The 23291-nt window shown below is 61.2% G+C and overlaps 1 protein-coding gene across 1 annotated transcript in view; it reads right to left on the reverse strand.

Moving 5' to 3' along the window:
- RFX1 (regulatory factor X1) overlaps positions 1 to 23291 on the reverse strand; it is a 32942-nt gene that overhangs the window by 1877 nt on the left and 7774 nt on the right. Inside the window, 20 exon segments of the mRNA XM_047851041.1 lie at positions 397 to 605; positions 731 to 880; positions 2161 to 2258; positions 2355 to 2506; positions 2829 to 2938; positions 3028 to 3146; positions 3415 to 3530; positions 3618 to 3737; positions 4743 to 4924; positions 7356 to 7496; positions 7498 to 7704; positions 7706 to 7757; positions 10572 to 10666; positions 12305 to 12400; positions 13507 to 13623; positions 14591 to 14698; positions 15367 to 15450; positions 15665 to 15774; positions 22480 to 22836; positions 23076 to 23130. Coding sequence (XP_047706997.1) covers positions 397 to 605; positions 731 to 880; positions 2161 to 2258; positions 2355 to 2506; positions 2829 to 2938; positions 3028 to 3146; positions 3415 to 3530; positions 3618 to 3737; positions 4743 to 4924; positions 7356 to 7496; positions 7498 to 7704; positions 7706 to 7757; positions 10572 to 10666; positions 12305 to 12400; positions 13507 to 13623; positions 14591 to 14698; positions 15367 to 15450; positions 15665 to 15774; positions 22480 to 22786 — 2573 coding nt within the window. The 5' untranslated portion in view covers positions 22787 to 22836; positions 23076 to 23130.

Genomic DNA, 23291 nt, shown 5'->3' on the forward strand with positions numbered 1-23291 from the left:
GCGGCGGCGGGAGAGGAGACCGTCAGGCCCGGCCCCGCCTCTCGCCCCCGTATAGTACCGCAAAGACCCCAAGCGCCGGCAAGCCCCGCGACCCGAGCCCGGCCTCGCGCTGGCTCCCCAAGGGCTTCCGTCAGTGACAGCAAACGGTCATCACCCAGCCCACCGCCAACAGGGCCTCCGCCTTCGTAAAAGGGCACCTGAGCCCCAGGGAAGGCGGGGGCGGGGAGGGGGGGCGAGGTCTTCTCCCGTCCCAAATTCCCCGAGGAGGCGGGGCCTCCTGTGATCCCATTCTGGCCCGCCCCCGGAGGGGAGGAGCCGTCCCTAAGCCCTCGCCCTCAGATCAGGGTCCTCCCACCCCGCCCCTTCCCGCCCGGATCGCGCAGGGCCTGAGCGCACCTGTAGAAGGACCACTTAAGGAGGAAGAGCTTGGCGGCCTTGGGGAAGCCGGCGCTGCCCTGGTAGGGCTTAAGCACCTGGCTCACGACGCCGTCCAGCCAGGCCGCCCACTGCTCCAGTGAGTTCTGCTGCTGCAGGGTCACCTTGAAGTCCTGCTCCAGACGCTGCACCACGCGGTCCTCGCAGCGGCATACCCACGAGGCCTGCTCCTGCAATAATACAGCGGGCACGTGCCCGCGGCTCAGCCACCGCCCCGGGGCCGCCGCGCGCTCACCGGTTCCGCCGCGCGCTCACCGGCTCCGCCGCGCGCTCACCGGCTCCGCCGCGCGCTCACCTGCACGTTGGCGAAGTCCACGCGGTTGAGGTCGCTCAGCATCTGGTTGATCTGTGCGGTGTTCTGCAGCACTGCCCGCGCCGCCTGCGCCAAGTGGTTGAGCGACGTGTAGCGTCGCAGCGTCTGCGCGAAGGCACCGGCCGCCGCCACCTGCGGGGCGGGGGGAGGGGGGGAGGCTTGTGGCTTGTGTGGAACCCACCTCCACCCCCGCCATCCCCTGCCCCACACACTGCAACTTCTCTGATCCTTTCTTTCTCCTAAAAGGGAGGGATGTATCTTGTCATTTTTGTTGGGCAATCAAGGGGTTTGGGATTTTCAAACTTTGGGTGGACACCCAAAGTATGGGACCAAAAAAAAAAAAAAAAAAATCAATGCAATGTGTCTGACCAGATTATTTTTCTTTTAAATTTTATTTGAGCGAGAGAGAAAAACTGTGCACACGAGCAGGGGAGAGAGGGGAGAGGGACAGAGGGAGGGGAGAGAGAGAGAGAGAGAGAGAGAGAGAGAGAGAGAGAGAGAGAATTCCAAGCAGGTGCCACACTCAGCCCACAGCCAGACACGGGGCTCAATCCCACAACCCTGGGATCATGACCTGAGCCAAAATCAAGAGTCAGAAGCTCAACCGACTGAGCCACCCAGGTGCCCCGTGTTATTATTATTTTTAATTAAAGGACACAATACAAACTCTGAGGGCACTGCCTAGAAAGGCCATTGCTTGGATTGTTATTCCTCTGAGTGTCAGGGAGGGTGGGGTTTTGTTCATCTCCGTCATTGCTGTGCTCCCAGCATTGAGAACCATGCTGGCACACAGCAGGTGCTCAATAAATGCATGCTGAATAAACGAATGAATACATGAGTCTTGCCAGTTCTGAAGGGCTTCCCCCTGGATCCAGCTTCTACTCTTTCCACCCCTCACCCCCCCCCCCCCCCCCAGTGTGCAGTGCACTCAGGGGTGATGCTTCAGATGTCTGGTTCTGTACGGCTGTCTTGTTACCATTTTAAGGACAACAAAACAACCCTTTTCTTCCTTTTACGTTTTTTGGTCAAGAGCAAGCACGTCGCATCTAATCCCTCACATGTAAGCAGTGAATGTGCAGCATTGATGCAGAGGGCCATTATTCTGTTACCTTATAGATGGTGCTCCCCCCCCCAACATAGAAACCGTCTGAAGAGAACTACTTCAAGCTGCATTTGGTTTTTATTTTTTTAAGATGTCGGATCGTGTACAAAAATACCACCAAGGGGTTGTGTTTCAGAAGTGGGCACCTGAGGAAGCCGGTTTGTAAAGACAACACCCAAAGCTCACTCTGAGGGAACAGGAACTGCCTCTCTAACGGGCAGGGGAGACCAAGGCCCCCAGCCCACAGTTCCATGGCCAGGAGGGAGGAGCTGGGCTGTGCACCCAGGCTGGCCGCTCGGCCCGCCCTCACCTTCACACGCAGCATCTCCTCTGGGATGTTCACCATGGCGTGGGTGAGCCAGCTCTCCAGGCTCTTGGCAAAGTTCCGGATCGCTTGGGTCAAGGCACCTGCGGGTGGCAGCGGGGGCGTATCAGGACCGCAGGGGGGAGGGGAGAGGCGGGAGGGCGGGGGGGGGGGGGGGGTTGCGGCAGCGGCGCACTCACTGGGGATGGGCCGCAGCACGTCAGGGATGAGGATCTCCACCAGGCCCTGGTACAGCACGTTGTCACAGTGCTTGGTCCACTGCAGCACTGGCTCAAACTTGGAGAGGAGCACCAGGCTGGCCTTGGGCAGCCGCTTCTCAGCCTCGTCGTGCCTGTGGACACCCACCCCGCCCCTGAGGTCAGGCTGACACGGGCCCCGATGCCCCCGGGGTCACACGGGCACAGGCACCCACCCACTGCGGGGAGGAGACGGCCCAGCGAGGCGCGCTATACCCCCGCGCCGTCAGACCGACACACAGGCACGCTCCGGGGTGGGGGTCACAAGGCCACGTACACCCCCTAGACTGCAGGGGTTCGGGCAGATGCCCCCCTTCTACGTGATGGCCGAGGTCTGGCTGCCCCGGCCCCGGGTGCTGCTGACTCACACAGTGCCCCACTTCCTTCCCTCCTCCCCACGCCCACTGAGGGACTCACACGGCCAGCGGAGGCGCCTCGTTGGGCTGGCTGAGGTTGTACCTCCAGAAGGTTTTCCACAGCGTCTCCACCAGGGTGAACTGCAGGTTCACCATGACGTCGACAATGGCCTGTTGGGGAGGCTGGATGCTCAGGGACGGGGCGGGGGTGGGGCAGCATGGCCTTCCCTCACCCCTGCCCACCCAGCCGGCTGCCCTACCTCACAGTGTTCCCGGTACAGGACCTGGAAGGCCTTGATGTCCCCAGGCCCGACGCCCTCGGGGAGCACTTTGCCCTGGAGGTCAAGCTCCGAGAAGTCAGGGAGACTCCTCGAGGCATCTGGAGGCGGGAGGAGACACCATGAGGCCTTTATCCTCTACCTGCGTGCACCCCCCCCCCCCCAGGCCTCTCCCCGGGGATCGTATCAGGTTGTCATCACCCTCCTCCCCAGCAGGGCCCCCACCCCACCCCACCCCCCCGCCCCGCAGGCAGTGGGGGACGGTGAGGCTCTGCGGCGGGGGCGGGGGGGACAAGGGAACCATGTGCATGCTCCCCGGAGGCCTCGGACCTGCCCCAGAGCCCGCCCCGCGGGCCAGGACACTCTCACCCAGAAACTGCTGATACTGCTGCACCTGCGCGCTGATGTCCGACAGCCCCGCGGCCTGCTGCGGCCCCACAGCCACGCCGTTCGTCATGCCCTCCATCTTCTGGAGGGGCTTGAGCCTGCAGAGGGGGCGGTTGGGGCCCTGAGACAGGCCGGCAAGCCCTGCCCCCCGCCCCCGCCCGCGCGGGGCCGCCCCTTCCCGCTACCTCTGCTTCTGTGAGAAGGGCTGGCCCCGCATGGCCATGTGCTGCTGGTCCTCCATCAGTCGCAGCAGGGGCGAGCTGGCCTTGATCCGCAGGCCGTAGTAGTGGTATTTGGAGTTGCCCCTGGGGGAGGCAGAAGGTGAGAGCCAGGCTGCGCCTGGGGTGGGGGGGGGGGTGGGGGGCTCCGGTTGTTCGCCGGGCCCTTCCCGTCCCCCCTGCCTCCTCTCTGCTTGGGGGACGAACAGTCCGGGTGCGAGACCCGTGTTCCACAGAGCCGAGCGGGCGCCACGCTGGGGAAGGACAGGGGCTGTGGGTGCCAGGCGAGGTCCCCACGTGCCAACGGCCTTCTGGGAAGGCGGGGCCGGCATCGGAGGGCACGCCTGGGCCCCTGACGCTGGCACGGGCCGGGAGCTCAGCACGGACTCGTAGACTAGTAGTTACAAGGACACCGCGGGCCCTGGCCTGAGCGCTCCGCACGCACCAAGGCCCGTGTTCCTCAGCCCTCTCCCCTGAAGGGTGCTCCTGGCACCCTCCACAGACAGGTGAAGAAGAAACCGCGGCACAGAGAGACGGTCAGGCACGTGCAAGCGAATGAGGCAACGCCTAAGCTGGGAACTGGACCGGAGAGATGAGCAGGGCTCACCCCAGGGAGGTGTGGGCGTTGCAAAGGAGAAGAAGGGAAGAGTGGGTTCGTGGGATGGCTCCTTGTTCCTCCCTACATGAATTCACTCGAAGGCCCTGATTTAAGCACCAACCGTGTGCAGCTCCTGCATTTTAGCATTGGAAGCCAGATCAGAAACAAGAGAAGGGAGTAACCCAGAGTCATGTTGGATGGTGCTCCTCCGTAAGGAGAAAAAGCAAGCGGGGAAGGGGGCGGTCTGGGGAGTCAGGGAGGTGGGAGGTGGGAAGGCTGCAGTTTTAGTTAACGGGGCCAGGCGGCGTTTGAGGAAGAATACGGGGGAAGAGTGCGTGAAGGAGAAGGCATAGCTGGTGCAAAGGCCCTGGGGTGGGGATGTGTGGGTGTGACAGGAAGGGGCCAGTGAGCGAGGGCGTGACAGGGGTAGCCGAGGCCCTGGAAAACTTGGAAGACGGGGCGGGCTTTGCGGCTGTCGGGGGTGGATGGCCCACCTGGTGCCCAGCCGTCGGGTGCGCAGGCCCATGAACACGGAGCGGATGAGCTTGCCGAAGGAGGCGGCATTGACGGGCTCCAGCTTCTGCTCCTGGCAGTGCAGCAGGTAGTGGCAGTAGAGGGTGCTCCGTGGCAGGCTCACACCCTCGGCCGTCTCATAGTTGTCTAGGAGCCACTGAACCTGGGGCCGGACCAGGGACCGAAGAGCATGAGGAATTGCTTTAGTTTCTGGAATACTCATTGTGAAGTGTTCTCTGTACCTATTTTCTTTTCTTTTGTTAATGTTTATTTTCGAGAGAGAGAGAGAGAGAGAGAGAGCACAAGCAGGGGAGGGGCCAAGTGAGGGGGACAGAGGATCCAAAGCGGGCTCTGCGCCGACAGCAGTGAACTCAGGAACCCTGAGACCGTGACCCGAGCTGCAGGTGGAGGTTCAATTGACTGAGCCACCCAGGCGTCCCTTCTCTCTGTGCCCATTTCCAATTGTGACGCTGACAACCACGTTGTAGGTCACATCATAGCATAATCACTGGTGGGAACTAAATCTCATGGAACTCTCTAAAACTGCACCGTCCAACAGAGGTGCCTCCAACCACACGTAGCTATTTAAATTAATTTATACTGAGTGGAAAAGGCCAATGTCAAAAGGTCATGTGGAGTATGATTCATAGAACATTCTCGAGATGACAGCATTATAGAAATGGGGAACAGATTCATGGTTACTGGGGGTTAGAGACGTTGGGAGGGAGGAGGGCAGGGGTTACTATAAGGGGTAGTTGGAGGGTGATCTCTGTGGCAGTGGAACAGTTCTGCATCGTGATTGTAGCGGTGGTTTCCAAATGTACACCTGTGATAAAAAGATAGAAGTAGACCCCCCGCGTTGTACCAAGGCCAGGTTCCTGGCTGGATACTGTACTGCAGTCATGTAAAACGTAACTAGTGGGGTAATCTGAGTGGGCGGGGTAACCTGGGTGAGCCGCCCACGGGGGTCTCCCTGTACTATTTTTGCGGCTTCCTATGAATCTACAATTATACCAAAATAGCGTAAGGAAAAACAAACAACTCAGTTCCTTGGTGACCCCAGCCACATCTTAGGCACTCAATAGCCACATGTGACCAGAGGCCTCTGTATTGAACAGCACAGAGGGAATACTTCTATCAATGGGGAATGTCTAGAGGACGGCAGTGTTCTAGTGAAGCGTGTCTGCAAACTTCGGGTAAGGACCCGTTACAGGGTCATGAAATCAGCTGGGTGGGTCACAACCAGCATTCGAACAACATAGACCTGAAGCCGGGCTACATGGGGGTATAAGGGAGGTTCAGCCTGCCTTCTGAGAAAGCTTCCGTCTCGGTTATGTGGTCCGTGATGGGTGGCTATGTCAAAGGGCGGTATTTATTTATTTTATTTAAAAAAGCTTTTTTAAATGTTTATTATTTTGGAAGGAGAGAGAAGAGAGAGTGAGCAGGGGAGGGGAGGGGCAGAGAGAGAGGGAGACACGGAATCTGAAGCAGGCTCCAGGCTCCGAGAGCTCTCAGCACAGAGCCCGACGTAGGGCTTGAACTCACGAACGGTGAGATTACAACCTGAACCGAAGTTGGACGCTCAACCGACTGAGCCACCCAGGCGCCCCCAAAGGGCGGTATTTAAAATCGCTCCAGGGGCGCCTGGGTGGCTCAGTCGGTTGAGCGTCCGACTTCGGCTCAGGTCATGATCTCACAGTCCGTGGGTTCGAGCCCCGCGTCGGGCTCTGTGCTGACCGCTCAGAGCCTGGAGCCTGTTTCAGATTCTGTGTCTCCCTCTCTCTCTGCCCCTCCCCCACTTGCACTCTGTCTCTCTCTGTCTCAAAAATAAATAAACATTAAAAAAAAAAAAAATCGCTCCAGACCCCCAGGGCACCTGGGTGGCTCGGTGGGCGAAGCGCCTGACTTCGGCTCAGGTCATGATCTCACGGTTCTTGAGTTCGAGCTCTGCATTGGGCTCTGTGCTGACAGCTCAGAGCCTGCTTCAGATCCTCTGTCTCCCTCCCTCTCTCTCTGCCCCTGCCCTGCTCGCTCACTCTCTCTCTCTCTCTCTCAAAACTAAATATTAAAAAATAAAAATAAAAATAAAAAAAATCACTCCAGACCCCAACTTCCAAGAGGACAAGGACCACCCTGAGACTACTAGGCCCTGATCCAACCACAGTCACAGAGCTAGTGAGAGGCCCGGCCCAAGTGACTCCATACAGCCCACCTCTGGGCAGAGAGAGGTTTTCTTGTCGCCTTCTAGATGGACCAAGTGCCTTGCTCAGGGCAGCTCCCCCCATGCTGGTGCCTGCCTCTCCCTCCCCTTGCTATACCCCTGCCATCATCAGTTCTGATCACAGGAGACAACACTTCTTGGGGCCCTGGTCTAACAGCCTCATGCATATGAGCTGAGGCCCAGAAAGGCTGAGTAACTTGTCTGAGGCTACACAGCCAGGATCTGATCCCCGGACATCTTCATCTGAGGACTCCGGCGCAAGGGTGCGAGGACTCCTGCTGCCGGCGACCAGTGACCACCCACCGCCCGCGCCCAGCACCTCCCCCCGCCCCCGGCCCTGCATGCCTTTTCTGGGGCCCGAGTCGGCACTCACGGTGGCTGGCGAGGCACGCGTGGTGTGGGAGTAGGACTGGCTGGCGCTGCCCAGCATGTAGCCGCCCTGGATCACATAGGTGCCTGCTCCGCTGCCGCCGCCGCCACTGCCGCCGCCGCCGCCCGCCCCGCCGCCGCCGCCTGCCGCCGCCGCCGCCGCCCCGCCGCCGCCGGTGCCCGCCGGTGCCGCCGGCGCCGCCGCTGGCCCCACCCGCGCTGCTGGCGGAGCTGGTGACGACCTGGCTCCCGGACACGTACATGGGCACAGAGCCGCTGCTGGCCACCGCCTGGGAGGTAGCGGGCGTGCTGACCTGCGCAGCTGTGCCTGCAGCTTCGTAGTAGCTTGCGCCCCGCTGTCTGCGTGTACAGCGGCGTCTCCGGGTAGGGGTAGGTACTGGAGCGGCTGAGAGGGAGCAGAGGCAGGAGTCAGCGGGCAGGAGCTGGGCAGCCGAGGGGCGGGGCGGAGGGGGCTCCTGTGGCGCCGGGGCCCTCCCAGGATGGGAGCCAGAGGCCGCCAACGGTTTACCCATGCCGGACCAGGCACCACTCTGAGCGAGTGCCTGATGGGGCGCAATTTTCCATGTAATCATCAGAACGGCCCCTGGCATGGGAGCCCACACCTCAGATGTGAAGAAGCCAAGACAGAATGGCTAGGTCACTTGGAATAGGGCACACACTTCACTCAATTAAAAACAAAACAAAACAAAAAAAACCAACTCATCGAGCACCTACTGTATGCTGGACACTGTTGTAGGCACTACAGACCCAACAGTGGGTAAGACAGAAAAAGCCCTGCCCGGGGGAGTTCACGTTGTCGCCGGGAAGCCAGAGGAGAAGCAAGCACAGAGGTGAATCAAGGCATTGCAGAACGTGGTCTGTGCCCAGGTAGTAAATGAGACGGGAAGAGGGGGCTGGAGAAAGGGGAGGTGGCCTCCCTTCAATCCGGTGGCCACCCTGGGGGGCCATTCAGCGACGACTTCTGGAGTGCAGAGCATGTCCCTTTTGAGGCAGAGGAGCGTTCTCCTCAGCCGTCCCAGGACCCGCGTCAGATGATGCGGGGGCTCAAGGCCGCAGTTCATAGCAAGAGAGCAAAACAACTGGGGTCCCTCTTTGGAGGACAGTTAAGTGAAAGGTGACAGAATCCTAAGAAAGGGTAAGAGAGAGGAAGATCCTGCCAAAGAAGAAGCTCCAGAACATTTTTTCAGGTGAACGAAAAAGGTTGGGAAAGGTAAGGATGGGGTTTCTGGAACAGGGGGGAGACTGTGCCCCATTTCCTATCTATGTCTGCATCATGCGGGTGGAGGCCCCATGGATGGGGAGTGGGCATCTCACAAGACATCGTTGGACACAGTTTGGTTTCTGAGTCCTCTTAACTTATTAGTGATTCAAAATAACATCAAATTTTAAAATCCAGAAGGGAGCAAGGCCAGCCAGATGGGACCCGCCGCAGAAGGCTCTGTTGTAACAGACTCCTGAAGGAAGCTGGGAAGGAGACTTGCAGGCCTCCAGGGCGGCAAGGAGAAGGCGGGGGGAGGGGCAAGGGGGGAGGGGAGGGGGGGGAGGCTGGTCACCTGAAGTGGGCGCCCTACCTGTTGGACACCAAGAGGCAGCTCTTGACTGCGGCATCCTGGTCCACGTCTACTGAAGTGGCACTGGGTGGCACCAGCAAGTGCCCTCCACCCATCCCCAGGCAGGGACCACAGCCAGCCCAGCCCAGCACCCCACCCCCACCCCACATCTGGAGCCACACGTGCTTGAAAAATGTTGCTCTGGCAGCAATTTGCTGCATGATTGAATGAACGTGTGCGTCTCTGGACAGAGCCAGAGCCAGAGCCAGAGGTTCAGGGACTGTGGCTTTGGCCAGGGAGGGGTCCAGGCTGGCAAAGGGCTGGGAAGCCAGTTAAAATCCACTGCAAGAGACAGGCAGGGGACACAGTGCTACTAACAATTTCACCAGAATCCGATGGCAGTGATGGGCTACGTGTGATCCCACACGCGATAACCACGGAGGGAGAATTCAAACAGAAGCAAGGACAGACACTACCAGGGGAGGCAGAAGGAGCCAGCCCGGCACCACAAGGCCTGGGCTTGTGCCTCAGTTCTACTTTCTGGGGGCCCTATGGGGGCCACTCTTCTTTCCGGAATGCCCTGTATGGTCCCTACCCACTCTGGTTAATTGCGTGGCTAAGAGACCGGCAGCATGGGAAATAAGTCAACGGAACTATGAGGTAGCTGGAGGCCGTCGACCATGACTCAGGTGCCAGGGTCAAGCCCCCTGGGATAGGCCACAGCACCACGATCCAGGGACTGAGTTGCTCTATGAGCTAATCCCCAGCATCACGCCCTTATGGGACAGGTGGGTGGGGGATGTAAGAAAAAAGGTCAGACACAATGTAAAGAAAACCGAAAGAAGCTTCCGACAATTAACCGACAATCACCGTGATCCTGGAACTATTACTGTGAAGGAGGAGAGAGCAAAGGTGGTGGGAGGGGTCTCCCGGACAACAGTGAGCCAGAGCGGAGGCTCGGGCAGGCCTCGGGCATGGCATCTGCCTGACATGGCAGGTGCTGATAATGCTGCAGGGCACGCGACAGCAGGGAGAGGAGGGCCCCCAAGTGTCTGCACTGGCTGACGGCACTGGCTACGACGTTCACGCTATGTCTGCACCGTGGAGTACTATGCAGCCGTTAAACAGGGTGACTGGGACCCGGTCAGAGAAACAGGGAAGAGCTTTGAGACACACGACTGGGAAGAAATAAAGGACCGAACATTCTGCCTGTTTCTGAACAAAAAAGGGGCTAGTTTCTATTCTCAGGGTGTCTCTAGGAGGAAACAAAGAAACTGGTCACAGCACTGCCTTTGGAGCAAGCTTGGGGGTCAACAGGGAAGATTTCTTTTCTTTAACATTCCCTACTAATTCAGAAAGTTTGTCTTATAAAAATTAAATTTTCTTTTTTTCTTTTCTAAAAACCAGGCCCATCTGACCCCAAGGTCTTAAGTTATACTGGATGCCTTTCCCAACCTGCGAGGGCCCCCTCTGCTTTGCCCCTGCCTGATGGCTGCTGGTTATCCTGGGGAAGCACCTATCACCTGTCACCTGAGCCTTGAAGCTGGCTGGTCGGCTAGGGGCAGGGACTCTCAGGCCTCGAGTCCCAGCAGGGTCCTGAGGCGACCTAGGCCCCCGGCCCCCCCCCCCCCCCCCCCGCGCCCACTCACATGGCACTGGCCGTGTAGCTGGCGTCACCACCCTCCACATACTGCACTTGGCTGGAGTACACGTGTGGGACGGGCACCTGCTGGAGCTGCTGCACCTGGTGTGGGAGGAAGGGCACACAGGAGGTCAGGGGTGGGGCGGTTCCTCTGCCTCTGTCTCTGTCTCTAAAGGGCTGGTAGCTGTCCAAGCTCGCAAGGACGCCTGGCTCCCCGGCGGGGAGGCTGCATTTCTGGACTTTCTGAACACATCCTGGACAGGGCCAGGGGTCAGAGGCCCAGGGGTTGTGGCCTTGGTCAGGGCTGGGAACCGGGTGGCACTGTGTCAGAAGCCAGGACTCTGTGCTCAGGCTACGGACGGCAAGGATGGGGCCTGACGCGAGGCGGGCTGAGGAGACCCCGGAGTCCTACTCTGAGCGCGAAAGCTGGACCCCACAAGTAGAGCCAAGCACTGGGACAAGGCTGTCACTAGAGCTAAAGCCAAAGCTGGAGCCTGAAAACCACATACAAACAGGGCCTCAGGGGTGGAGCCTGCATCAAGGGAAGGATCCCCGTCTGTAGGGGCGGGGCCTGGAAGCTAAGTACAGGAGGTCAGGGGAGGAGCCAGAGGCCAGGGGTGGGGCTCCGGTTGGCGGGACACAACCTGGAATTACTGACAAGGTTTGGGGGGCGGGGCCTGAATTCCCCACCCCCATCCCCCGCCCGTCTGTTGGAGTGGAGGCTGGGACCTGGGACCCCCAGTCTTGGCGGTGGGGGGTGGGGGGTGGGGGGTGGGGGGTGGGGGGTGGGGGGTGGGAGGTGGGGGTGGGGTCGGAGGTGGGTCCCCACACTGGCCGGGCGGAGGTGGGGTCTTCAGGGCCAGCAGGGCCAGGGGGCAGCCTGGGGCCGGGCGCCGGCCGGGCCGGCGGATCCCGCCCCCGCCCGCCCGATGCCCCCCGCCCGTGCGTCGGCCACCTACTTTGAGGGCCGTGGCGGCCGTGCCGAACACTAGCACCTGGGGGACTCTCTGGATCCTGACCCTCTGGTCGGGGCTGGCTCGGGCCGGGAGCCCGGGCAGTGGCTCGAAGACCACTTTCTGCTGCGGCAGGAGCAGGTGCGGGGGCATCACGCCCACCAGCTCCACCCACTGCTCGGCGCCCGGCTCGTAATGGGGCGGCGGCGGCTGGGGGCTGCCTAGCTGCCGGACCTCGCCCCTGCACGCGGGCGGGAGCGGCGGCGGCTCCGGGGCCAGCGCGCTCGGCCGGGGCCCGGGCGTGGGTGGCCGGGGCGGCGGCTCCGGCGGCGGCGTGGGCCGGGGCTCCTGCTGCTCTGCCTTCCTAGCGGGAAACTGACTGCCTGAGCTCTGGAGGACAAACAGAGACACTGGGGGGTCACCGGGAGCGGCCGCGGGCGGGGCTCTAGGCCTCCGCCGCCCACCGGGTCGCTGAGCCCACGCGGCAACCCCACAGAAGATCCCGCCCGGTGCCTCAGGGAGGGGAGAATCCAGATCTCTCTCTTAGCAAAACCTGGGCCCTTGAACCGCCAGGTGCCGGGGAGAGGGGAGGCTCCAAGACAGAGTCTACAGCCCACAGCCCAAGCCCTTGAGGAACTCCCCCCACCCCGACCCCCCCCACCCCGACCCCGAGCCCCCCGCCCCGCCCCATTCCCTCCCTGCAGCCTGATGGGCCCGCACCCACCCCTCCCCAGCCCGGGCCTCCCCAGTCCCAGTTTGCCCAGAGGTAAGTGGAGAAGACACGCACCTCTTGAGCCACGTGAACTGGCTGGAGCCCCTGCACCGTAAGTTGCTGCACGGGGCCGGCTTTGGGCGCCTGTGGCGTGGCTTGGACCACGGACCTCTGGGATGGAAAAGGCAAGTCAGACTGTGGTAACCGTGGCGACCAAAGGCCCACCCATCCCTGAGCACCCACCCCATGCCCACATGAACTCCTGTAAGCCTCACAGCAGCCCGGTGAGAAAGAGGCCACCATTCTCCAGCTCTTCCCTGCCGGCCCTGCACCAAGTGCCTTTGAGATTCAGGACCACATTGACCCCGGGCGTTCAGTTAGAGGCGCGAACAGAGGCGCATCAAAGTGAGGCTGACAGGAAGTGGCAGAACTGAAGTTGAACTTGGGACTGACTGCGGGAGTCCTTGCCACCCACCCCTACTCTGGACATGAGTTATCGCACACCCCCACATCCGCCATGCCTCCTCCTCCTTACTTTCACGCTACCGCAGGAATACTGACATCGCCCTCAGGGCACAGAGCGAGGGGCAGAGGCCGGGGGTGGGGTGGGGTGCCGAGTGGTGGATTAGGACTCGGACCCAGGCCTGGAGGTTCAGAGGGTGCGTGGTGCTCGGCAGGACATCTGCGAATCCTTCGGGATGGGGTTTCTGCTTTTCCTCTGGGGGAGGTCTGTGCCTTTCATCTGGTTTTGCCAGGGGTTTGGGACCCCGCAACGTGAGTGATGACAACCAGATGGCAGACGACCCTTGCCACTTAACCTGCTCCAGCAGCTCAGAGCATAGCCTCCTCCCAAAGGCGGGCCGTGCATTTGGAGGCTGGGTCTCTCCCTGAGCTCCTTAGGGGTAAGCCTGAACTTGGCCTCGGGGCTTCCTCCCGGCGAGTGGGCCCAAAGAGGCAAGGTTGTTTCTCAAAGTTGTTTCCAGCGCCCATTCAGTGTTAGGTGCCACCTGTGAGGACCACATCTCATCCCCCAGCAACCCCGGCCACCCTGCCCCCAGACTCCCAGGGCAGAAGCCATTATGCAGATAAGGATGCCGTGTCTGAAGGAGAGCAGAGGTTCTTGCCAGAGGCCCCCGGGGGCCGGCTGAGGATGCACCCCTACCTGCTTGGCTCCCACAGACCTTCCCGACCGCAGCTCTCACAGACAGCCAAGGAGGCCGCAGAGGCTGCCTGGCCAGGACCCCCTGCCCCAGCCACCGCCCGCCTTGGCCTGGCACCTCTTGGGTGACGGGGACACTCTGCTGAACGCCACAGACCTGCAGCTGCTGCGGCACTGCACCCGCGGGGGCCCCAGCCGTCTTGCTGGAGGAGCTGTTTGCCTGCCCCGGCGACCGCTGCGAGGGAAGGAGACACGGGAGCGTAGTCTGGGCACCCAGGCCCTGGAAAACCCTTCTCAGGAGGGCTGTCCCAAGAGCTACTTGGGGAGGGTGGCAGTCTACAGAGGTCTCAGTCTCCTAGGCTGGTAACTGGCCGCGTTTCATGAATCCAAATGCCTAGTCCCTGCCGTAGCCCCGCTCACTCCCAGGCAAGGCTAGGGGTTCGGCTCAGAGGTGCTGGTGGGGGGACCCACCCTCTGCAGCCCAGATGGCCTCAGCTCAGAGGACACCCGTGCCTCCGAAATCAGAGGGACTGCCGCCTTGAGGTGAGGAGGGGTAGGTGAGGCAAGCCCCACTTTCCAGATGGGAAGGGATGTCCCAAGGCCACACAGCTGAGTGGTGGCACCGGGCACTGACCCCAGGCAGACTGGTGACAGAGTCCCTGTTAGCTCTGGGCCATGCTGTGGCCACACGGAACTGACGGCACTTGGTATTATTAGCTGTTTTACACAGAAAACACTGGGCTCAGGAGGCTCCAGGGGCCTGGCCAGAGTCCCCCAGGAGAAATGGCTGAGCTGGGGGTCTGACCCCAAGCTCCTGATGCTGCCACCTATGCTCCCAGCCACCCGTGGTCTGCCTGCCTCCAACACACTCATTAGTGCTTAGGGGGTCCCCAGAATCCACCCTGTAGTCTGGGGAAGAGCCTCTACCAGCCCTGAGGGGCGCAGGGGGACCCGCTTTGCTTCCTGGGACGCGGGGTCCTGATGTGGAGCTGCGAGGCCCATCTCAGCCTGGGGTGGGAAGCAGCTCAGAGCTGGCAGGGCCACGAGTCAGGCAGCCAAGCCACCCGACCCGGGCTCAATAAGGACTTTGGAGGAGCGAGTGGGCTTGGGGGCACAGGGACCCCTCCAAGTATACTCTGGGGGTACATGCCCAACCCGGGGAGAGAGGTACAGAGAGGGCAACTGATGGGGCCACCACCTACCTCAGGGGGCGAGTGCACCTGCTGGGTGCCATGCACTGTCAGGGAAACCTGGCCACCCTTGCCGCCTGGGGCCGTGCTCTGCACCACCAGACGCTGCGTGGGGAGAGCCTAGAACCAGGAGGAAAAAGGACCACAGTTCACTCACAACAGCCCGTCTGGTTCCCGCGAGCATCTGCGCCACACCAGGCGATGTCCTGGTGGTGCTCACCCGTCAGCTCACAAAACTGCCCCGACGGCCCCCCGGGCAGCTCTGTTACTACCCCCACCGCACACACGGTGACAGCGAGGCTTGGGACGGCGAAAGCGCTCGCCTGAGGCCCTGGAACCGGTAAGTGGCCGAGCCAGGGTTGACGTCTAGGGAGCCCGGCTCCACAGGCCATGCGCAATATGCTCTCACCCTTGAAGCCCGTTCTGGGCGGAGCCCCGTCACACCGCCGGCAGCCTTCTGGGGGACAGGCCACCATGTACTCACGGTCCCCGTGCTGGCTACGGGCTCTTGGCTCCTAACTGGCATTGGGTTCTCTGCTTTGAGATATCGGGGCCGGGCCTGAAAGCCACCTTCCTTACTGCTACTCCTCGGCTGTCTATTAAGATGTCTCGTGCAGCAACTCCTTCCCCAACGGGCCCTGACTGCCACCGTCTCACTGGCCGGAGGCGGCGGTCATCCCCCTGGATGGGGCCTAGGTCCTTGATGCTGGTGAAGGCACATCTGAGCAGGCCACCAGGAACTGGCTCTGCAACCCAGGGGGAGGCCGGGCCTGGTGTGGCAGCCTTACCTGCTGGGGCACTGAGATGTTGGTGAGCTGGAGGGGAGACACGTGGCCCGGCTTGGCCTGCACGCTTGTCTGGACCAGCAGACGCTGTAGGGGCAGGGAGTAAGGACCTGAGCCATGCAGGCTTCCCCAGGGCGGGGTGGGGGTGGTGGCTGAAGCGAACATCTTGCTAAGAACAGGTGCAGATGGCTCTGGCAGCAGGGTGGGAGGGGAGGCCAAGTACCTGTGGCCACCGTCACCAATGCCCCTCTCGTGTGCCCTCCCGCCCTGCCCCCTGGGGGGGGAGGGGAGTACGTCCTACCTGCTGGGTGCCCTGCACCTGCTGAACCACCTGAGTGGGGACTCCGGTCTGGCTGGCTGTGGAGCCCGGGCTGGCTTCTGATACAGTCTCACTGGCCCGCATGGCGCCTTCTGTGAGGAAGGGTCACTGGGTCAGCTCCGCCTGCTGTCCCTGTCAACCCTGAGCCTGAGCCCATCAGGAGGGGACGAAGTGGCCTGAAGCTGATCCTCTGACAGAGCGGGGTCTCTCCAAGATCCTGCCTGTCTCCTGGCAGGCCTTGACACTGCACATTGGGATAAGCCTTAAGGACCTGTGGCCCTTGACATGTAGAAGCAGCCCCACCCCACCCCACCCCTCCTCGTCCCAACGCTAGACCAGGAGGGGTGACTGAGGAGCCGTGATGCTCAGGCCCAGAGGGCTGAATCCGTTTCCCCAACAGATAGGACTTGTGGACAGCCAGTGACTGACCCCCTTCCCCAGGGTCTCAGCAGCCCTGGAAGGACCAAGGTCCTGGGGCCACCTTCCTCAAGAGGACTCTTGGCTTCCCAGGAATAGGAGATGGTCAGGAGTGAGCTCAGAAGGCCTTGCCAGCCTGTGGCCAAGCACCACCCCCCCCTCCACTGTCCCAGCCTCCCTGTCCTCGGTGGGGCGGGGGCAGCGGGGGGGCTTGGAGGTGGGCAGGCAGGTACTCACGCTGACAGGCAGCCGAGAAGAGGCAGTCGTAGAACATGGTGCCCACCTGTCCCCGCCCTGCCCCTGCCCCTGCCCCCGTCCATCCAGGGGAACCTGCCCCACGGTCCTCACTCCTTGCCCACCTCTTTGGGAACAGCAGGGTGCGTGGGCAGCTTTCTACCTGCAACCTTGGGGAGCTAATCCCTCCCGGTGGATGCAGAGCTCCCGGCTGCCCTCTTAGAATAAACACTCTCCTCCCAGCAGACACGGCCCAAGCAGGGCCTTCTCTGGGCCGGGCCTTGCTATGAAGTCAGGAGGGAGGCTGGTACCCGGAGATGCTATCGGGCAGGCGCAGGTCGAGTTTCATGCACATCTCGCTGAGTGATTAACAAGGGAGCTGAGAAGGGGAGGGGCACGGGGGGCAACTGTCCTTGAGGGATGCTGGCTGGGAGCCCCCCGCCCCAGTCAGGATACCATCCATCCTGCCCCCTCCCTGTGGCCTGGCTTGGTCCCAGCAGTTCCAGAAGTCAGGGTAGGGTGGTGGGGCGCATATGTGCCTGCCTTCCTCCAAAGTGCTACCAGGAGCTAAGCTGCCAGTGCCACCTCCCCGGGGGGTCCCTGGCAGGACTGGAGGGTGGTGGGCAAGGAGGAGGGGTACCTCTAGTGCTTCTAGTGCCCAAAGTGTTGCGCTACGGTCTTCCCGGGTAGCTGGAGACAGAAAGAACTTTTATCACCCCTGTTATTAGATAAGGCAAGCGACAGGGAAAGAGGAAGTGACCTGCTTAAGGTCACCCAGATGGGAAGTGGCAAGACAGGATGCTGGCCCAGATCTGTGCCCACCTAAACCTCACGTTGTGCGTAGAATCCAGAGTCTCGGGTCATGCTTGGGCTGACACCCCAAGGGCCGTGGTCAACAGTGAGGGGGGGCGGTCAACGGGAATCCCAGAAGGACCAGAGCATTGGGAGCTGGGCCTTGGCTATGTGCGGACACAGGCTTGGAGAAGAGCCTGGCCAGGGCAGAAGGGCAGTGCCAGGGAGCAGCGAGAACCTCAGGGACCAAGTCTGGAGCAGAGCTCAGGAGCGTGTTTTGCATCGCGGGGAGGGGGAGTGGTGGCCAGATGCGGGAGGTGGTTGTTGGGGGAGGCCTCTCACGGGCCACACGTGGGACACACACTGGGACAACCTCAGGCCCGCTTGGCCAGCTGCCTCTGCAGCCAGTTCCAGGAGATACCAATCCCTAGATCCGGCTAGAGTCCTCCCTCGTATCCACTTAGGCTTCCCTGAGCAGTGAGGGAGGCAGCCATCACTGAGATGGGCCCCCGGGAGAAACCTGAGAAAGCCCTGAGTCACGTGAGGGGCCTGGCACACCTGGCCGTCCGTGGGACACGGGGAGCCAGGCCCAGCCCAAGGAATGGCACCCAACCGAAGAGGCCTCTGACAGGTTTTGCCTAGTTCATGGTGGGCCACTGAGTGGAGGGCTGGCCCCAGCTACCTCCTAGGCCCGGGGCCTCCGATGAAAACGCCTTCAGTGGGACCTTCAGCGGGACCCTCAGCAGCTGGGAGGCCTGGGGACCTGCTGAGACCAGGGGATGGGGAAGCCCCAGGAAACAGTCTGGGATGGTCCTCAAGGCTGGGAGCCCCGGATCTGCCAGGCCAGGAGGGGGTGCCAGGCTGCACCATGAAGTAAGCAGGTGAGATTCCAGAGTCTAATATTTGGATGAGGGGCTTCGTGTGTGTGTGTGTGTGTGTGTGTGTGTGTGTGTGTGTGTGTGTTGGGGCCTCTGCATCTGTCTGTCTGCTTTCTCCATTCTGGGCATGTGCATGAGACCAGGGAGGGCCCTGCAGCCTCAAGTCTATAGTCAGGAAGTGGCAGCTGGTTTCCTGTCCCTCAATCTGATGAGCATCACTTCCTCCCCGGGCCCTGCAACTTCCCCATTGAGACCTACTCACATCTCCAGGACCACGAGCTATGAGGGGGGAAGACTGAGGGAAGCCCCAGAGGCTTGATGACAAGCTGTCGTCCTCACGGATGACAGACGGGGCAGTCTGGCTCTCTCCCTCCCGATCCTTTGATCCTGAAATGACTTCCGTCAGGCGCTCTTGGAGCGGCCTGTGGGTCCTGGGTCCCTCGTCTGCCCTGACCTTGGCTTCCCCGTCTGTAAAGCTCTCTTTCGGACACAAGTCTTCCTGGACTCCCAAGGACTCCAAGTGTGAGCTAAGCAGGGAAGACAGGCTGGCCGCAGACCCTCCTTCAGCCCAGCCCTGTCTCCTGCAGGCCGGCTCAGTTTCACCTTCCTGCCGTGGCAGCCAGGGCCCGCAGTGCCCTCCTTCCACCTCGAGTTTCGGGCAAGAGGCTGGCAGCCTGTGAGGACAGGCACTTATGGATCTAGAGGGCTGGTCCTGAGCAGGGAAACAAGTTTCCTTCCCATCACCTCCAAAGACACCTTCGGGCAGAGCCCATAAAGTCTGGCGTGTGGTGTTGCTCTCAGTTGGGATTCCAGCCTGGGCTCCAGGTTGGATCTGGCCCGCGCCCCCCCCCCCCACCTCCTCCCTGCGTCCCCCTGGGTCCCTGGTCAGCTCAGATTGCTCTGGCTCTGAAGGAGCCCCTGGCACCTTGCCGCAGCCTTGACTGGTGTCAGTTACCTCCCCTACCCCCGCCGCCACGGCTGGGATGGGCTCACGTGACCCAGAGGCCACCCTTAGATGAAAAGAGACACTAACCCAGGAGAGGGTCATGGAGGAACCCTGGGAAATCACTGCGAGGGGAGGGGGGAGGGGCCAATGGAGCAGCAAGTGGAATGACAAGGTACAGCCAACCTCCTCTTCCTCAGAACAGACGAAGGAAGCATCACCCAGTAACCCTTTGGGGGACAGGCTCCCTGCCACCGGAACAGGGAGCAGCGGGGAACAGAAAGCCCCCAGCACCACTGTGAAAGACAGACCAAAGAAGGAATCTCTAGTGTCACCCCGTGGCCCATTTACTGCAGCCCACCAGCATAGAGTGGCCCCACGGTATAACGGGGGACCAGGGGAGTGGGAGCAAAGGCCTGACCTCTAAGCACCAGGGGCTTGCTCCCTGGGCATGCATCAGGGAGCACAGGAGAGGCTGGGGGCGGGGAGAGAGGAACATGCCAGGAGTTGGGGGTGCCCTAGGGCCTGGAGCCATGTGCCCTTTCCAAACCCTTGCCCTGAGGGCCCCGGACCCCCAAAGCAGCAAAAACCAGCACCCAGGAAGTCCAGGGCCAATCAGATGCCCTGTATGCTGAGCGAAGTCCTCCCGCAGTGACAGGCGAGGCCTCCCGCCTGCTCTCGGCTGCCCAGGGCTGACCGAACGGGAAGGCTGTGATGGGTCAGGCTGGCACTCACGTGGGTGCTCACCAGTCATTCCACAAAGACCCAGTGGACAGAGCCCCGCCCTCAGGGATAAGGGGATGGGCGTCATCACTTCAGGTGACGATGAGTGTTAAGAAGAAAAATAAAGCAAAGTCAGGAGACAGAGCGAGCCGTGGAGGGTGGGGAGGTGTGGGTGTCAGGGAGGTGGCATCTGAGCAGACACCAGAACAGAGAGGACAAGCCATGGGAAGGTTTGGGACGAGCAGCGCTCCAGGCAGAAGGCGCCGACAGCGCAAAGACCTGGAGGTCAGACTGAGCCTTGTGGGTTTTTAGAGCCGCAGGAAGGCCAGTAGGGCTGGAGCAGATGTGGGAGGGGGCAGGTGGGACCAGGTAGGGCTGGGAGGCTGGCAGATCTCCCAGCCAGAGTTGGAACGCTAGGCAATTGTCGGCAGGGGATGTAGGAAGGGCGGAGCTTTGAAAGCCCTTTCCTTGTGGGAGAGGCCACGGGGGGCCAGCTCTCCTCAGGTGAGAAAGCCAAGGTCAGGGTTTCTCAGAGAGGGTTCCCAGGGCCACCTGCCTCCGAATCATCTGGGTTGAACTGGGTTGTGATGCGATTAATCAATAGTTGCCATCAGGCTCCCTCTTGGGCGCTGTGGGGGTGGACGGTGGTGGGTGAGGGCAGGAGCTGGATCAGGGTGGGGGGGGCCGTGGAGGTGGGAGAGATGGTGGGTGCTGGCAGCATTTAGGAGGTGGGGCCAAGAGGTCTTGCTCAGGGATGGGTAGGACGGGAATCCAGGCTGGCCTGAGCCCGGGTGTGGTATTTATTAGGACGAGGAAGTCTCAGGAGAGGGCGGACTGATGAGGGGAAAACATCCAGAGTTCCATCTGGCCATGCTGGCTTGGGAAGCCTGTTCAACCCTGAATGGATGGGTCACAGGTGGCTGGGGTTCCAGGCCATGGCCCAGGGAGTGCTGTTAGCACCGAGGTGGGAGTGGAAGTGGACACACTGGACAAGGCCACCCTGAAGGGACGGGAGGAGGAAAACAGCAAAGGGGGCTGAGAAGGGAGGCAGGAAGTGGGCAGAGACCAGGGCAGGAGGGTGCTTCTGGGAGGAAGGGGACCAGTGTGTCAGGTGGCTCCCAGGGACCAAGGAAGCAGACCAGCAGACAGACAAGGTGGAGCTGTGGGCGACTCCCAACTGGGGCCCTGGGCGGGGGGTGGGGGAAAGGCACAGGCCAGCAGAGGAGAGAAAACGAGTTAAGGAAGGGAGGGGGAACCCTTCAAGGAATTTGAACTTAAAAGGAAGTGAAGCCGTGGGCAGCAGCTGGAGGGGTGCAGGAACTGGGGTTTCGGGTTAAAATGGGAGCTGTTTCACTTTTGCAGGCTGGTGGGAAAGATGTGCAAGAGAGGGACTGAGCCACGAGGCCCTGGAGGGGATGGCCTGGGATTTTCAGAGCTGGTGGGCACAGACCCACCCTGAGAGCTGTGAGACCAGCTCAGGGGAGATGGGGTCCTTCTTGATAAGTGATGGCGCCTGTCCCCAGTCCCCAGTGAGGTAGGCAGCAGGGTCAGGGATCAGGAGGGAGGAGTGAGATGAGATAATGGAGGTGAGGGTCGGCTTCTTGCAGAGTTGGGAGGTGGGGTATGCTGGTGAGAAAACCCAGCAGGATAACTGGGCAGTGCTGGGAACCTGCTGGAGATCTGCGACCTGGGGACCCTGGCCATGTCCATGGCTGGTGCTCTCAGCATGGCTCTCACATGACATCCCTCCAGGCCAGCCCCTGTGGTAAAGAGTCACCACTTTGAGCCCCTGCTTGCCCCCACCCCCACCCCTCTCTGGAGACTCCGACACTGCCAGGAGCCTAAAGGATGCTGCTCGGGGCTCCGGCTACATCCGCTCTGGTCCCCTGGGGCCATGTCAGTTGCCACATATCACTCTATATTGTCCTATCTTCCTAAACCCGGCCTTGACCTGCCCCTTCCACAGCCTCCCAGGATGGCTTTGCGATTCCCCCTCCTTCCCTTTCCATTCTGGAAGGATTGAGGGGCTTCAAGGCATTCTCCCCCTGTCCTACCCCCACCCCACCCCTCGGTGCACACTGGAAACCACTGAAGATGCCCAGTCCTGGTCTGAGCTCTGCCTCCTCAGGGGCGTGACTCCCTGTCCTGACCCTCTGCTCCCAGTCCCTCCTGCTGGGCCCATCTCTAGGACGTGGGAAAGATGGTCCAGGCAAGAATCACGGACGCCACGACTCAAGCTTCCCGGCCACTTTCTCTACAGCCACAGGGGAGACTGCAGTGAGAAACAGGGGTCCTTGGCCACGCGATCAAGAAACTGCCCAACCAACAGCCTCCCTCGGCCCCTGGGTCCTGCCAGAAACAAAAAGGGTGCACCTCTGGGGAGGCCTCCCGGCTGACCTCCCCAAAGTGCCCCCACGAATGCCTCACATGAAATGAGGGCAGGCCGTTCGCCCTCCGTCTCCAACAGACGTTTGCAAACTTTAAGTCCCCCGCCCAGTCCTTTCCTCAAGTGGCAGTTTACTTGGGGACAGAGACAGAAACAGCTCTAAGGGCTGCCCTGGTGGAAAGGAGTTCAGGCGTACAGAAGCCTCGTTGCTTGGCCTGACCCCTCCTTCCCCAGAAATACCCCCCACCACGTCCCCCCCCCCCCCGGGGACCCCAGCAAGTTTGAAAGCTGCCGTGCTGTTGACAGGCACAGTGACAGAGGGAGGGCGTCCCTTTGCCCCCCTCCATCCAGGACGCAGGGCTCCCCAAAGTCCTGTCCGAGTCGTTCTCAGAGCACCCCCGGCTCCGAGGACATGTCCACTTACCAGAGACGGTGACCACGATGTACTGCTGGGACGCCGGGGTCGGGGTGGGGGCGCCAGCCGGCTGCGAGGGCGTGGGGGTGGCCGGGAGCTCCGTCACATACTGCTTCTGGCTGCCTGGTGGCTGTGCCTGGGGCTGGGGGCTCTGCAACTCAGTGACATATTGGGGCTGGGGGGTAGCCGCGGCGGCAGGCGGCTGGGGGGGCTGGGGCGCCGCTGCTGGCGGCGGTGGTGGCTGGGGCTGGGCCTGTGGTGGCTGGGATGGTTGTGGGGCTGCCTGGAGCTCAGTAACGTACGCTGGTGTTGCCATGCCAACAGTGGGGGAAATGATAATAAATAAGGCTTTTTTTTTTTTTCTTCCTTGGGAAGAAGGGGAGGGGGGGGAAACAAAAAAAAAAAAAAAAAAAAAAAAAAAGAAGGAAAAACAAGAATTAATCTACAGGCGGAGGAAACCAGGGGCAGCTCCTGGCTCCCTAGAGACACGGTTAGGTTCATCGCTAACTTAATTAAATCCTGAGGCTGGTGGCCAGAGACAACCAACCCATCACTGCAGGGGAACTGGTTATGGACTGGGGCTGGCCCACGCTTCTTCCACTCACCCCTGTCCAGGGCTTCTGCCTTCTTCCTTCCCAGCCTCGGCTGCCTGGGGGACCCCTGTGTCAAAGGAGGGTGAGGGAGGGTGGGGTCTTGGGCCCTCACCCAGAGACAAATAGTACACTTCTCCCGAGGGCTCCTGCAGACTGGGCAATGTGCTGAGTGCCTTCTCTCCATTATTTCATTTTAAACTTTGCAACAACCATGCCTGGGTTTGGGTT

Source organism: Prionailurus viverrinus, chromosome A2 (genome assembly GCF_022837055.1).
Source record: "Prionailurus viverrinus isolate Anna chromosome A2, UM_Priviv_1.0, whole genome shotgun sequence".
Classification (NCBI taxonomy): Eukaryota; Metazoa; Chordata; class Mammalia; order Carnivora; family Felidae; genus Prionailurus; species Prionailurus viverrinus.